At 44.3% G+C, this 16824-nt stretch overlaps 1 protein-coding gene across 2 annotated transcripts in view; it reads left to right on the forward strand.

Moving 5' to 3' along the window:
- TMEM178B (transmembrane protein 178B) overlaps positions 1-16476 on the forward strand; it is a 232532-nt gene extending 216056 nt beyond the window's left edge. For both annotated transcript variants that reach the window (XM_076340235.1, XM_076340227.1), the window contains one exon: positions 16180-16476. In XM_076340235.1, the coding sequence (XP_076196350.1) occupies positions 16180-16430 (251 nt within the window). In that variant the 3' untranslated portion in view covers positions 16431-16476. The remainder of the gene's footprint in view (positions 1-16179) is intronic.
- Positions 16477-16824: the final 348 nt, after the last annotated feature.

Here is a 16824-nt window from a genome sequence, read left to right on the forward strand (position 1 = left end):
AGTCTAGATGTGACCTCCTCATCAGTTCCCAGGAAGTAGTGCTCACATTTTCTGGCTTTGCGAAGTTCTTTTGAATGTATTCAAATCCTTGACTTGTTTGGTTTTATTATCATGGCAAACCTCTCAATTAATTTGGTTGGTGTCTTTACTCCCTCAACAGTAGCTAATATTATTGCCAGGTCAAGGTCAAATTTCCATTTTACTTCCAGCTCCAAAGGGTTGGGATGCTATGAATTGGCACACTGGCAACTCTACCAAGGCAAATTCCTGTATCTTCAGGAATCCCCCCTTCATCAAGTTGTTTAAGAATATTTCCTGCATCATGATAAGCAGACAAGCAGTATATCCATCTAACTATTGGTTTTTCCACCTGCTCTCCAGCACATTAATTCATAGGATTTTCTTGTTTCAGCATCTCAGATTCTGCTAGGTTGATTGTGCTTCCACAACCATGCAAACCCAACCTCACCACACCTTCTGTTATTGTACTGGCTTTATAAAATCAGCTTTTAAAGACAATCTCTGATAGCCTCTTGCTTTCCCAGTTCAGCTCTGATTTAATTTCAGTCAGCTGTTTTGAAACGTCACATGGCTTGCTTTATTTCTAGTTTTGAGGGCAGGGCTGACTTTGTACCTAAATGCTCCAAAACCCTTTTCCTCCTCATCAGTGCCTGCCATGGGGAAATTGGGGTGGCAGGGCTGCCCCATGGCGGCATGCTCCAGTGTTTTGGCAGTGGTTGCATCCTCCCTTTCCCTACCTGGTGCACCTCCCTGCTGAACTGCTGTCCCTTGTCCCAGCTGGAAATATAAAATGGCACTTCCAATACCTTGTTCTGGTACTTGCTTCAGCACAAAATTATCCCTGGCCAAAGCTACATCACTTGCCTTTGTAAATGTATTAAAAGACCCACAAAGAATGACGTTTTATCATCCTTATCAGAGCTCTGTCCTTCAGCTGCACATTCATGTATTTTCCTTTTGTAAGCCTGTAATTTGTATTGAGAACACATTTCAGTGAAATAGTTCAGGGGTTTACTGCATGCCTAACAAGGCAGTCCTTCAGGGAGAGACTTCAGCGCTGTCTTATTTTGTTCCAAATTTACTGCAAATAAATGCAATAAATCATCTCTGCACTTGTTTACTGTTTTACCTGTTCTCTTCACTCTTATCTGGTCTCTGCCAGTTTTGTCTTGTGACATGCACTTTAGGATCACTTTAGGGTTTTTTCCCCATTTCCTAACAGTTTCCTTAGAGAAGCATATAATCTTACTAGCCTTGCAAATATTCATTATTCTTTGCAAAGTCAAGTGTGTTTCTTGCTGTAACCTTGCTTTGAGCCAATTATAAATTTTACCATTAATAATTCAGTCTCTAATTAGTCTATTTGGAAATTATTCCAGCTGCTAAATGCCCTTATTCATGTGATTTAGCTTCACCATGCAGTTCTGTAATAAAATGATCTGTAGTCTCACATAGCAGCTCATTTCTTGTCTTTGCCTAGTGACATTTTTGCATGAAATGCTGGGCTTGGGGCTTTGCTTGGGAGTCTGAAATTCCCTTTTTCACTGGCCCTGAAAGGCCTGAAAGTCTTGCTGTACACATACAGCAGTGCTATGGAGTTTTTCAACTCTGATTTTCTGTCCTAGCATTTGCTTTCAGCAACATTGGGAATTTCTTTCATCCTCTCCTCCTCCCTCCTCTCCAGTGATGATCTGCCAGTCTGGGGGATTCGAGTGCCATTTGCCAGCACCACTTCTGCCGCTGATTTGGGTTTCTTCTGACCCACCTAAAAGTGCTGTGGAGACATTGCTCTTTGCAGCCTGTCCATACTCACAGGACTTAGGTCAGGGTTACAAAAGCTTCAAACCTTTTCCCACAGCAGAGGTGAACACCTATTCTTTCCAGTGCTGGCTGCTGCAGCAGAGATAAGCAGGCAGGAATGATGTGTGAGAGGGAAGAAAAAATAAAGTTATGCAGGTGTGCTGGCACAATTTAACGCTTTATTTCAGATATGCAAGAAAGGATGTTTATTAAAGAAATAAAGAACAACCCACTTACAAATGTATGAGTCCATTCTGCTTTTGTATTCTAATCCAGGGAGAAACAACCTTTTATAAATCATTTCCATCCTCCTCCCTTCTCAGAAGTATTTCCAAAATATTCCTTCCCTCAGTCCAGGGGTAAGTCAACAAACTGCTTTATTAGCCCCGCAGCCAGAGAACAGACTGACCATTTACACTGGGTCACCTTCTCTTGCCCCAGCCATGCCACGCTTCACGTGGGTCTGTCGCAAGGTGGCGGGGGACAAGGACGCACTCAGGGGTTTGTGTCAACGTGTGTGCTAGAGCCCAGCAGCTGCCAGAGCGCTACTCACTGTGTCCGGGAGCTGACGACCAGGCTGACACTGAGGGACGCAAACCCCATCAGGAAGGGGGACTTCAAAACAGGGCTTGGGAGCCCGTGCAGCACAGTTGTCGGTACAGATGCGCTGCACTCTTCTGTATCCTCTTTCACTCCCCGCCCCCACGGAGAGTCTTGTCTTCAAAATCCCCAGGCCTGTGTGCTGTGCTTCCTTCGCCTGCGCTGTGCATATGTTAGTAGATGACAACTGAGGCATCTGTGTATTTGCAGCCATGGATCGTTACCAGCTGTTGAGTCATTTGTGTCCCAAATTTAACTCACTGTACTTTGAAAATAGCACATAGCGGTAGAAAATAAGAGTGTTTTTCCTACACAACTGTGGTCCTGCCATCTCAAAATAATCATTCCACTGCTGAATAATTTAAGAAACAAAAATGGAGCAATTTAATACAGCAAGTTTAAGGCAAAGCTCTGTGATTGATATCTCCTAGGCAGTTATGAAGTACCTTCATAGCAGCTGCCAAGAGGAGGCGAAGAGAAAGATAAACAGAAAGAGAAAGTAAAAGACATTCTTTGGAGTTCATCTGGAAATACGGTGGGTCTCACAGGGCACCTAGGATTTCTATTTCTCACTAATGATCAAGGTCTTTACCCATTCTTCAGGATGTTCATTTGTGGTGACATGATCAGTCACGACACTGAAGATTGAATATATTTTCTGTGACCATATTTATTTTTTTCTTTTCCACAACATTATTCTTTGAAAATCCAGTTTCATGTGCCTCTTTCCCAAAAGGAGTAACTTTAGAAAGTTTACATAAAATCTTTTTTTCCATATGCAAATGCACACATGTGCACAGTTGTATGCATACAGAGCTTAAGCAACATTATGTGATCGTTACTAAAACAGAGGTATACAATAAGTGGCTACATTCTGAGCAGTGAAGCTTGGCATAAATATAGTTTTTGCAAGGCATAATACCTTTTGCCAGTTTAAAAAGTATTTATAATTCAAAAAAAGCTGGATCACTGGAAAAAAAGAGATGCCAATCATGTTTTAATCCTGTGGGAGATACTAAATTAATGATCATAGAATCATAGAATCATAGAATCATAGAATAGTTTGGGTTGGAAGGGACCTTTAAAGGTCATCTAGTCCAACCCCCCTGCCGTGGGCAGGGACATGTTCAACTAGATCAGGTTGCTCAAGGTCCAACCTGACCTTGAATGTTCCCAGGGATGGGACAGCCACCACCTCTCTGGGCAACCTGTGCCAGTGTTTCACCACCCTCAGCGTAAAAAATTTCTTCCTTATAGCTAGTCTAAATCTACCCCCCTTTAGTTTAAAGCCATTTCCCCTTGTCCTGTCGCAACAGGCCCTGCTAAAAAGTTTGCTGCCATCTTTCTTATAAGCTCCCTTTAAGTATTGAAAGGCTGCAATAAGGTCTCCCCAAAGCCTTCTCTTCTGTAGGCTGAACAACCCCAACTCTCTCAGCCTTTCTTCACAGGAGAGGTGTTCCATCCCCCTGATCATTTTCATGACCCTCCTCTGGACCCGCTCCAACAGGTCCGTGTCTTTCTTGTGCTGAGGGCTCCAGAGCTGGACGCAGTCCTCCAGGTGGGGTCTCACCAGAGCAGAGCAGAGGGGCAGAATGACCTCCCTCGACCTGCTGGATAGCTGCAGAGGAACTTTAGAATTCAGCAAAACTCCTTGCAGACCACTGTAAGAACTTATTTATGTGGATTGACCTCCAGATGGAGACAAAGGCTGGTTTGTATCAAGAGATGCCATAAATTTGTTATGAAAGTCTCTGAAACAAGCCTCAGAGGGACAAGGTCAGTCCCCCCTCTGCCATGCCTCCTGCACCACACGCGTACACTTGTCCTCCTACTTGTGCTTTTGGTTAAATTTTGCATTATGCTCTAAAGTGATTTAAGATCTTGAATTGGAATGAACGTGAGTTAATGTACAACATTAATAGGTTTTGAATGTTTAATCCTCTCTAAGGCTCTTGATTGTTTAAAACCATCAAACACATTACAAAGGTGTTGGGGAAGGCAGAAAAGGAGCTGATGAAGGTCTTTATTAACCTGTGATGAGACCCAGAGCTCAGAGCAGCTGCACAGGCTTTGTGCCTCAGTGCCCATCAGGCAGTAACGTAACAAGGCCAAGTGCTGCATAGTAAGGTAATAAGGGTTAGCTTGTTTTTAAAAATGCCCTTTTTCCTCAATTTAGGATTTGTCAGTCCCTCTTTTCAAACACCTCTCTTCTACAGTTTGTGGTATCCCTCGTAGACGGGGTTGCAAGTCATGAACTCTGGTCCCATTTTTAGACTATGCTTCTGGGGCCTAAAGAATGACCATTATTTTCTTATGTATTTCAAATCCTGGACACTGATGGATACAAGTCCAGAGAGAGAGAGAGAGAGAGATGGGTATAGGTCCACTGGACAGATAAATGTGCAGTCCACATACGTGGATAGGGCTGAAGGTGCTTCTTTGTCCTGACCGCCTAATCATTAGTAAACACCCTTTAGAAATTAGTATCACTTTCCTTTTGAATGTTATCTAATTTCCTATTTTCACTCCAAAAATAAACATTTAGGGAATGATCCACATCGATATACATCCTCTTCGCCATCTTTTGGGGTTTTAATATGATGTCAGGATGGCCTGTTTAGCGTTTCCAAGCTAGGAAACAGTTGCTCAGCTGACAGCATGTCAAGGCTTACCATACATTATGCTTAAAAGGCAGAGCTGGGGTAGCGCGTTACGTCTTTACTTCTAGTACTTCTCTGTGCTAACTGGTGCACTGAGAACACATTTTGCATTTATTTATTAATGCTGGCACCCATTTTGAAAACAAAATAGGAGACTCTCTGGAAATATGAAAGATCACCTACTTTCACTGTACAGGCTTCTGTGCGTCACTGCGTACCTGCCACTGAAATTCTCTTTTATAATTTCATGTTGTAATACTCCTCAAGGGGAATCATAACACCCATGTCTTGGTTTAACCCCAGCCAGCACCTAAGCACCACACAGCCACTCGCTTGCTCCCCCTCAGTGCAATGGGAGAGAGAATCAGAAAAGTGAGAAAACTCATGGGTTGAGATAAAGACAGTTTAATAGGTAAAGCAAAAGCCACACACACAAGCAAAGCAAAACAAGGAATTCATTCACTCCTTCCCATCAGCAGGCAGGTGTTCAGCCATCTCCAGGAAAGCAGGGCTCCATCACGCGTAACCGTTACTTGGGAAGACAAACGCCATCACTCCAAACGTTCCCCCCTTCCTTCTTCTTCCCCCAGCTTTATACGCTGAGCATAATGTCATATGGTGTGGAATATCCCTTTGGTCAGTTGGGGTCAGCTGTCCCGGCTGTGTCCCCTCCCAACTTCTTGTGCGCCCCCAGCCTACTCGCTGGTGGGGCGGTGTGAGAAGCAGAAAAGGCCTTGACTCTGTGTCAGCACTGCTCAGCAATAACGAAAACATCCCTGTGTTATCAACACTGTTTCCAGCACAAATCCAAAACATAGCCCCTACTAGCTACTATAAAGAAAATGAACTCTATCCCAGCCAAAACCAGCACACCCATCTTTGCATCCCCTACAGCATAAGTTTGAAAGCAGCTGTGTCCTCCTTCTCACAGAATACTATTTTCATTAGATGCCATTTTTTGCAATACCTCAGGAATTTAGCTGATTCTTTAGGTCAATACCGACAAATCTAGCCCTGAAAAGCAGGGACCTACAAGTTAACACCTCCATAAGAGAATGGAGGTGCGATGGAATATAGAAATGTTTTTTTCAAACCAGTAACACAGCTGTACCGCAGGGTGTAGTCATTTAGAGAAGGTTGGGTTTTTTTTTCCTGGAAGGAACAGCACAACCAGAGAATTCATTGTCAACTCCATAGCATTTGATCTCCATGGAAACATTATCTGCTGACTTCAAAGTCAACCTTCAAATGTGTTGAATTTCTTTTCCTGTGGCTCATTTCTGATGCTCCTAGATGTGTACTTGCTCGCTGGGGGAGAAATACCAACACAAGCAATTCTGGCAACCTTGTACTTGATCACAGAAGAGCACTGGCATTTAGGAGAAGAGGAAAGGCTTCATAATGAGGTGCAGAGATCTCATAGTCTGGAGCAAAAGACAGGGCAAGTAGTGTATGTGCACCTATAAACTAATTGTTTTTCAGTCTTAACTCAAATCGGTCTCCCTGAACTTGGCATACAGTAAATTAAGGAGTCAGCTCACTCCAGCTTTTCAGCAAAAAGAACTATTCATATTCCTGTGTGTGTTCATTTTAAGTCAGCTCTACTGACTTGTAATTTCTCCCTCTCCAAGATGGGAGGTACTGACATCTGGGGTTTTAATATGATGGTACTGATGTACCTTCTAGAGTTACAAGAACAGAAAACCTAGCGTAGTCTATGAAGGGCATGCAATTTAGTTTGCTTCTAAGGATGTCAGTAGGTCTTTGGGGGGCTGACAGAGGTGAATTAAAGTAGAAGCAAAGTAGGGGAGACAGATCCGATAGAAATACAAAAGACTTTCCCACCCACAGTCCTGGAAAGCAAGTTATGTGTATTTCAAAATTCTGTGGTTGTTCCTTATCCCTTAATAATGTCACCAGGTCTTTGATCTGTTGCTGACTTCTGAATTTCAATGGCAAGAGGCATCAAGGCCAAAAGAAGACAATGAAAACAAAACTGGCATTTATTATTGGATTGGTTTTTATAAAAAAAAGCTTGCTGAGTTGTTTGCATCAAAGAGGAAAGACTGGACATGCAACAGAAGGAAGAGCAATACTGCCACGATTTGCAAGACAGGAAGAATTCTTTACAGAGAGAAAGCAGAGCAAATTTCTATGTGTGGCAGATCTTGTTGTCAAATGCAGAGGCTGAAGCAAGGCTTAGATTCACCTTCTCGGCTCCTCAGGTTGTCAACTTAGAAAAACAACATTCCCCTTGGACAAATCACTGCTGCGCTTGCTTGGTCTAATCTGCCTGGACAGAGCCCAACTGGCCACTGGAAATTCCACAGAAAAAGCAGCTGGAACTGGCAGAAACTAGATGAGTGGGGCCTTCCTCGTTTGTGCCCAACCTGGCTCTTCCAAGGGTTACAGAGACGAGTCATGCCTATGTACTTGTGTGGGCTGCAGAGGCTTCAGAGGTGTTTCCTCTGCAACAGGAAAGAAGATTTCAGCATGTGACCCTTTAAGGCAGTACCGAAGGGGTCAGGGTAGTTTGTTGTTTGCAAGCATTCACGTGAATGATGTAAACTTCATAGGGGTGGCCTGCATCCAGTGGTCCTTGTTGACAAGGCAATTATTTCTTATTTTGATTTCTGGTTATTATATCTCAATAACTGTATCACTTAGCACATACAGAAAGGATTTTTCTGTTCCTGGCAGGTCACAGGGAAACAGTAACAGAGCCCAGAGCCTTTTGCAGCAGAGATCCTCAGTTCACATTCAGTACAAACAACTGAAAGTTGCACAACCAAAGAGTCCTTTGGTCACTTGAAAAAATGAATGGATAGGCTTCTCTCCAGCACCTGAAGGGGAAAATGTCCAAATCAGGTAGCCACCACCATCACCCAGAGCTCCCAATGGCTTCTTTAGTAGTGCCTTCAGCAAAGAGAAGGATTAAAAAGGCATGCGAGTAACTCTACCCTTTCAGCCCTGAAAGTATTCCCTCTAAGAGTATTTTTAGTGGCACAAGCTAGGCAACATGAAAGAAGGCTGCACTGAATTTGTTTGTGCTGCGTCTGTTCTCCAGTCTCACTTGTCTTGAAGAACATCTGTCTGAAGACTTTTCAGCAATTTAAGGTTTCCTACAAAAGAAAGATTCCACAAACCCTCTGAGGCTCCTTCTGAGGTTCCTTCTGAGAGAGGTTTAATTTTTTGACTGGAAGAAAAAGACCTTACGTGGAGAGAGGCAGAATGACCTGGTTGCTAAAAGACCAAATGCAATGTGGTGCACGGATTCCCCATGCTATAGGAGATGTCATGTGACAAGGCAAACCCAACCTGACCCCACAAGTTTCTCTTCAGCTCTCGCAAATGCTAGGCTGGGAAGTACCTGCCTGAGGTACAGTTTAATACTAAACTTATGTGTCTTGTCATCTGGCAAATCTGAGATGTGATGGAGTCACTCAAGCTTGCTCAGACCCCCAGTGCCCTTTTCCATTTAATCTTTTAGCCTCTGCCTGCGCCATCCTGGGAGGTCCATACTGCAGGGGATGAAACAAATCTACCAGCAGCCTCTGCCTGTTGCCAAGCATGGTGTTTGCCAGCACAGGGATGGGATAATTTCACTAACCTTTGATTAGGATGTTTCTTCATTTTGACATTAAGAGAGCCTCTTCCTTTCTCTCCCTTCCGCTCCCAGTAAAATACTGAATCACATCCCACTACTACAACTGGCACAATTTTTGCTACCTCTTCTGTTGTGGCTGCAAGTTCATGAGCCATTATGTTTGCTTAATGGCTGTAGTCACGTCACTTTATTATTGCTAGGTTATTTTGGGTGGGTCATAGGAATCACCATTGCTAAAGTAATCAGAGGGTTATTCAACTCGGCTTTGATCAACTCCCCTATTTCTCTCTATCCCATTTTATCAAAACAATGTGCCTTTAGCTAAGTAGTGTTGCTTTTGCCTTACGTGCCAACTCACAACTTCAGAGGGTGTTTGCTCATAGCTGGTGCTCAACGGCTGTGCTAGTACACAGCATGGGTATCCACTCTTGGTGCAGTCCCATGCACCGTGGGATTCGGTAGCAGAAATGTCACCACGTGCAAATCTGCAGGGTGCTATAATGTGCAATATAGACTGACTGTCAGTTGCGCCAGCGTAGCAAACTGGAGATCAGCCCTCAACTGCTGTAATATTGTTCCATATACTATACCGATTTACATGAGCCTAAGGGTGGTACCCATTAAGTATTTGCAGTTGTGACAGAGGACACATAGTCCTCTGATGCCATAACGTATTACGGCTCGTGCAGCGGCAATTCAATAGACAGGCACCGCTGCTGAAGTAACACACAGCAGGCGTACAGCTCTGGTGGGGTACGGATACCGCTGGTACATTTTGAGGTAGGAGGCCAAAGGCCAAATGCAAACCGCAGTCTGACAGTGGCTATAATGCTATATCATAGCACCGCTATAGACCCCGCAGTTTACTCTGGTTCTTGGTATAAAATAAAAATGTATTAAGTTCCAACCCAGGTGGGTTTATGGTCTCACAAGGACACCGCACTGAATCTCTGTCACCCAGTCAGACTTCTCCTTCCATCTCAGCTTTTTTTATAAGGGCAATTTTCCAGTGAACCCCTTGCTATTCTGCAACCTATCGGTGATGCTGCAAGCTGCTTCTGCTGGAACAGTACATAAATAAGCAATAATTTATATTCTATGCATGTATGCACAGAGCAATAAAATGTTCTCAAGAGCTGTGTGCTGCTGAGGCGTTTAATCCATGCACAGAAGGAGTTTACTGCAAAGCTGCTTCCTCCAAAAAGCTTTTGTCATCACTGTGTTGGGAGGGAATTCGGTTTATTCTTTAATAATTTCATTTGATTGTGATATAATTTAAATAGCTAATGGTACACACTCCACTTTAGGATCAGACCTCATTTCATTTGTTTGTTTGATGTACCTTGAAAATAGTAAAAACTAGTAGGGCAGAGAGAAAGTAAAGATAATGTTGTTTCACTTGTGAGATTTTTTCCCCCTATAACCCTATAATAAAAAAGTGATGATAATTAAATAAACAGCACTCCTTCCAAAGACATTAGTGGCCACAAATTGCCATCAATGGCAGCTACTAAAAATACTTTAGAAGGCAGAGATTAGCATTTATTTGAGAACTGCTTGGTTTCAGAGGACATCTTAAAATCCATACCTTTCTGTTTCTCTTTTTATCTACTGGTGTTTATAAGTAATACTTGCCATTTCTATCTCTGCAAAAAACAGAAGGGGAAAAGAATCAGGGTTTTTTTTGTTTGTTTACTTTGTACATCTGACAGCACAGTTAGTTCGTGAGTCATTTCTGCCTGTTGTTGGGGAAAGGGAGAGAATGAGCGTCGTTCTGTCAGACATGGAAGAAATGTTTTCCAAATAATAAAAAAAATTATTTGTAGAGGGGGGAGTCTCAGAGGTAGGCTTGGTGCCCAGATAATTTTAATTATGGGCTTTTTGGATTTGGATTCAAATTGATGATATCTTCTTCAGGTGAGGACATCCACCAAAGAGTATTTTTTCTTTTCTTTCCTTCTTTTCCTGAAGGCGTAGTGAGGTGGACTCCTGTAAATTGTGTTCTGGTGAGATAAGAAGTTTTGCCTCTCCAGACACGGCAGAGTGAAGGACCACACAAATGACCCAGTACCTTTCCAAGCCAAGAGAAGTCGTCACCTGCAATTGCCTCCAATGGTGGTTTAAAGGAAAGGAGTGTCAATATGGTCAGCTCCTGTGTCGCAGGGCAGGGGACGGCACCGGCCAGCTGAAGGGGTGGACACGGCTACAGTCAGACTCCTCATACCTAATACCGGGGACAGGGATGTTTAGATGAAGCTCCTGATAGTGGGGTCTGTTTGCGCACCAGCACCACGAAGGCTCACCTTCATTTGTAGTATATCTAAGAAAGGCAGCAGTTCTTGTCTCACAAAATGCCATGGACCCTGTGAAATCCCTCAAGTTCTGTCGCTCTGGAAGCCAAGCCTGCAGGGTCTGTAGGCAAAGGACATGGCTTCTGACACGGTTCAGGTGGGCACTAGTGTGAGGCAAAATTCAAACATATTTGGTATGGATGGTTTGAGCCTGCCTGTGTTTAAATTGGTTCACTCACAAGCAGTTCTGCTCTCCCCTGGAGGTGAGGTTTGAAAACTGCAAACGGAGGCACTGCAGCCCCTCACACAGCCGGGCTGATCGGAAAGAAAAGGGACGTTTACTGAAAAAAAAAATTCCTAGCAGCAGAGGCCCACAGGTCTGCTTGATATAATCATGCTTAAAAACAGCTACAGCAAAGAGCTCTGACTCATAATCCACACAGAATTAGGCTTTGACCAACAGTGATACTACCTTTCCCAGTCATCCCTCTCCTGACCATGTCTGCCCCTGCAGCAAGGATGGCAGGACCCGAATCTTATACACACATATAGCAAATAAGTTCATCTCTGTCCTAAACAAACTTCCAGTCTAAATGGAGGAGACATTCAGTACAATGTTTAATATTCTTCTTCCATTATATATAAGAAGGAAAAGCACAAGATAGCCATGAGGTATTTAATAGCTCAGGTGCTCAAACCACTGTTGATCATCAGTCCGTTAGCAGGACAGGCACTGTCAAAACCAGCCCGAGAGGAAAGGTGGCTGTCTGATGAGGAGTCAGGGTGGAGGTTTGACTACATGTCAAACAGCAGTTCCTGTGGCACAGACATGGCTTTACATGAAATCTCATCTCTCACCTGACTGAAGCATTTTGCAGTGACACATGAATTTCCTTTGTCAAAAACCCCGCTGTTGCCTTGTCTCGTTCATTAATGTTTTGCTTAGGATGATAACATGTAAATCCCAGCACAAAGAACTTAGCGTGTTCTGCTCTCCCCAGCTGCTGAAGGAGATGGTCTTTATCTCCCCCGTCCAGCCCACATACCAGCACATCCCCGGTGAGCTCTTATTACTGCCTGTCATTCACATCCTGTGTGCCAGTGCCACGGCGCAAGTGCGGAGCCTTGGACCACCAGCCTTCAGGTCTGGTCGTCTGCTTGGACCAGAGTTATGGGAAGCGTTTTTCACAAAGAAAGAGAAGTTTGTATTTCTGTGGCTGCCCAGGGATCTGGGGCACTAGTGCACATGTAGGGGGGCACCTCACTGATGGCAAGAACCTACCAGGAAAGTGAATAAGGGTTCAGTTTCTTTTCTGGGGAGAGAAAGAATCTCAGGGTTAGGGATACTCATGACTTGCTGCAATCCTGCTGCCTCTGAAGCGCCATGTCCATAGTGCAGGCAGTGTCATGGGCAGGAGCGACAGCCTCCCTCCTCCTGCCATCCCAGCTCCATGTCTTACCCGGACTAGCAGAGGCTGCATTTCCAAGGGTAAGCTCAGTCTCTGCATCCCTTCCAACCACGACTCTTTCACTATGATGGCCAACAATTGTGCAATTTGCAAGGATGATCCTTTGTGTTATGATTGCCAATTCATGAGGAAAACCTACCGAACAGTCCTAAGGTAGTAACCGTACTCAATTTTCATCAGTAGCCCTCCTGGTGAGAGGCCAGATTAACTACAAGTGGGAACTTCCTTGCTCGGCTGAATACCAACACATAGGACTTGTATAATGGCTGTAAAGATTCCTCTAGGTGGTATAAAATGGCATTTTTTGTGTCTGTAATGAATGGCACTAGGGAGGCTGATAAACCTGTGCCGTACAAGACAGCCTGCAGAAGCACTGGGGGGTGACCGTGCTATGCATCCTCTAACACTGTGCATGGCAGTCATTATTTATCGTCGTGGGATTAGCACATTCTCCAGTGAAGGGGCAGGATGGGGGCAGCCTTTTTTTAAAGAAGACTCATGCTCATGATTTGCTTTATTCTCTATTGTTGTTACTCATTCTTCTTTATTGTTTGTTTGTTATGGGGCAGAATACCCCCAGCAAGGTGGAGTGCCAATATATTGGGCACTGTTCGAATACAAAGAGTAAGCAATGCTCCTTACATTGAAGAGCTTGTAATCAAAATAGGCAAGACAAAGCGTGAAAACATGGGGAGTATTTGAAATCCAAAGTTATTTCCTTCCTTTTTGTACTTAGCAAATGCAGCTTCAGTCTGGCCACACAGATTTTCCCACCCACCTCTCTTAACAGTCTTACATTTCAAGAGAGCTGAAATTATCATGTTCTTGCTAGCAAAGAGAGGCCTTTCATGTCATTTTCTAGCCACAGCCATTTGAAATGAGCCACAGAGCTTGGTTCAGAGCACAGTGGCTCTGATGGATCCTTTTTTCCCCGATCCCACAATGTACTAGTCATGTTGACATGTCACACAGGGAACAACCGCGTTCTTGCCAGACACCTTCATGTTACCGGATAACCTAAGTGACATGGTAAAACATGGAAAGGGGTGTGTGGTTTCTAATCAAACAACCTGGTTTTTGAGCAAGGGATTCTGGGAGGGAGACCTCCCCATTTATCCTGTTCTGTGCTTTGAAGTAGTGTAGGACATCTCTGAAGACAGGTCCAGAGCCTGGGGTCTTACAAGGCTTTTGCAAAAGTCCAGAGCACTGACCATAGACTAACTGGGTGCTGGGGAGAAGCAAGAAGGCCGTTTTTATTTAAATAGGCATAGTACCTACCGCAGCAGCTCACTGGTCCTCACTGGTACCCTGTGGCACTATCATAATATGAGTACTTATGAATAACCTGGGCCACCTGGCAGCTATATATAGCATTAGGGGAGGCATCCAGAGTTCCCATATTCCCTGACCTTTACAACAGAGAGTATCTACAAGTGGCATGCCAAAACACACTGGAGAAAAGACAGTCCAAATAGACAAAGCAGTGATCAGAAGAGGGAACAGAGAGAGGGCCATGACAGTGGTCTCACAGCAGGTCCATGATAGAGATCTGCCTGCGGATTCTAGACCTGTGTGATGTTCCTACTAAATAAAGGAGGTGGGTATGGTGGAAAGTCCACACATTTTTGGTGGTGTATATATGTTCCTACAAATGCCCTCAGTTTCTGAGCATAATTCCAGGCAAATTCACCACATAATCTTACCTGTGCCTTCAGAGTGGGGAGTGTAAAATCCATTTCTTTAATGCAACTGCAATGAAAAAAAGCAAAGCAGCAGAGAAACAACAGGAAAATTGTTGCAGAAGAGAAGCAGGAGCAGGGGCAGGAAGGGGTAGAAGGAGGCAAGGGCACCAGAATGTGCTGGTTTTGGCTGGGATAGAGTTCATTTTCTTCATAGTAGCTAGTAGGGGCTATGTTTTGGATTTGTCCTGAAAACACTGTTGATAATACAAGGATGTTTTAGTCACTGCTGAGCAGTGCTGACACAGAGTCAAGGCCTCTTCTGCTCCTCACCACCACCCCACCAGCAAGGAGGCTGGGGGTGCACAAGAAGTTGGGAGGGGACACGGCCGGGACAGCTGACCCCAACTGACCAAAGGGATATTCCACACCATATGACATCATGCTCAGCATATAAAGCTGGGGGAAGAAGAAGGAAGCGGGGGACGTTTGGAGTGGTGGCGTTTGTCTTCCCAAGTAACCGTTACGTGCGATGGAGCCCTGCTTTCCTGGAGATGGCTGAACACCTGCCTGCTGATGGGAAGTGGTGAATGAATTCCTTGTTTTGCTTTGCTTGTGTGCGCGGCTTTTGCTTTACCTATTAAACTGTCTTTATCTCAACCTACGAGTTTTCTCACTTTTACTCTTCCGATTCTCTCCCCCTTCCCACTGGCGGGGAGTGAGCGAGTGGCTGTGTGGGCCTTAGTTGCTCCCTGGGGTTAAACCATGACACAGAGGAAAGGAGCTTGACACTAAAACCAGGCTGGCTGTGACTGCTTTGGAGGATCATGCTATCTTAGGGATGGGATGACCAGGAAGAGTAGGAGATTCCTCGCCAGCAGCTGCTAGTGGACAGATGCAGGACATGCTGCACAGGTAGCACACGTAGCATGCTACTGATCTGTGCAGGAACAGCGGGATGACACACGGGACTGACCACGCACGTTACTATAGCACGCATCCTGTAGGTTGCCTTCTGTGCCCAGGGCTCTGCAGGCAATTCAGAGAGGCCCACATAGGGAGGAATTAGAGAGGAAAAATAAACTACCAACTTTATGTTGACTTTAGTTGTTATCTCTTGAGACAGGCGTGTAGCGTCTGTAGCTATCCATTATTTTGTGTGTGGGTGGCAACTGTGGCATTTCAGGAGTTCAGAGTTTAGCTTTGATGAAGCTGGAGGCCAAAGATCAAAATTAGATTCATCTGGGTGGGCTAAGGTTCAGCCTCATCTGATACGTGTGTTTTTCCATAACGCTTACCACCTGACAGAGTTATGAAGCCTGTCCTCGCAGTGTTCTCAGGAAGAAATGAAATATTGCTGCAGAGATGGAAAACGAGAACAGGATATTTTGAAGATTTCCCCAACACTGCAGAGGGCATCTAGATTGGGACTGGAGTCATGCAGAGGGTAGAATCTGAATTTTGTGAGGGATTTTAAGATTTTGACAGTGGTATTTGAAAAGGGGGTGTATAATGAAAGATTTTAGATTTTGATATAAAAGTCTGAAAAAAACCTCCCAAGTCATTTCAAATGTACATTTCAACAGAGCCAGAATATGTCAAGTATTTTGTAATATTTTCTTCTATAAAATCCATCACTGAAAAATTGAGATCAAACAAAAAATTCAAGTTTTTTTCCCCTCCAAAAAACCCTGAAACATGATGATTCACTCTGTATTTGTCTAAAGCAAAATTCCAGAAAAATCAATGGTTTCATGAAGCATTCTGGTTCCCAAGGGAGTGCTCGTATTGAAAAAAACTGTTCCTGTTGAAGTTTCTCCATACAGCTCTGTTCAGCGTCAGATCAATATTCAAGGCTCTGGTGGAAGTCAGTTCTTTCCCTGCGGAGCCGCTAGACTAGGTCACTTTCTATACGAACATCTTCCCTTAGGTATTTCCTTAACTGCTTGCACCAGCTCTTCTCAGGTGACTTGGAAAGTGGTATGTCTATCGCTCTTCTAACTTCTCTTTGTTTTTTTCCTCCCTCCTTCTCCCCTTCCCGCTCTCCTCCAGGAACCTTCTGCATCATTTCACTGTGCACGTGCGTGGCTGGAATCAACTTTGAGCTCTCCCGCTACCCCCGCTACCTGTACGGACTTCCCGACGACATCAGCCATGGCTATGGCTGGTCCATGTTCTGTGCGTGGGGGGGCCTGGGCCTCACTCTTATCTCTGGCTTCTTCTGCACTCTGGCCCCTTCTGTCCAACCTGTCCCCAGGACCAACTGCCCCAAATCTAGACCTGAGAATGGGACAGTGTGCTAAAACAAATAGCAAACAAATACACACACACACACATACATATATATATATATATGTCTATGTATACCTATACATGCATATATATGTATATATAATTATATATATATATATATATAATCTCAAATTAATGCCAGTGCCAAGGTAGAGCTGAGTCCAACACGGCACTCACATCTCCACCGGACTCTGTGTCGCTTCGTTCTTTCTCACAGCAATGGGAAAGCTTTTCTCTCACATGGCTCTTCCATCCAACTCTTAACTTCAGCATCATACCTTAGAGGTCGAATGAACATACAGTTGCACCTACCTACTGCCATTTGGGAAGGGGAACAGGGGATCCGTGTGGGGGATCAGGAACCAGAATCTGTACAGGACATGGAGGGTGGGGTGGGAGGGACAA

The sequence above is a fragment of the Aptenodytes patagonicus genome, chromosome 1, assembly GCF_965638725.1.
Source record: "Aptenodytes patagonicus chromosome 1, bAptPat1.pri.cur, whole genome shotgun sequence".
NCBI lineage: Eukaryota > Metazoa > Chordata > Aves > Sphenisciformes > Spheniscidae > Aptenodytes > Aptenodytes patagonicus.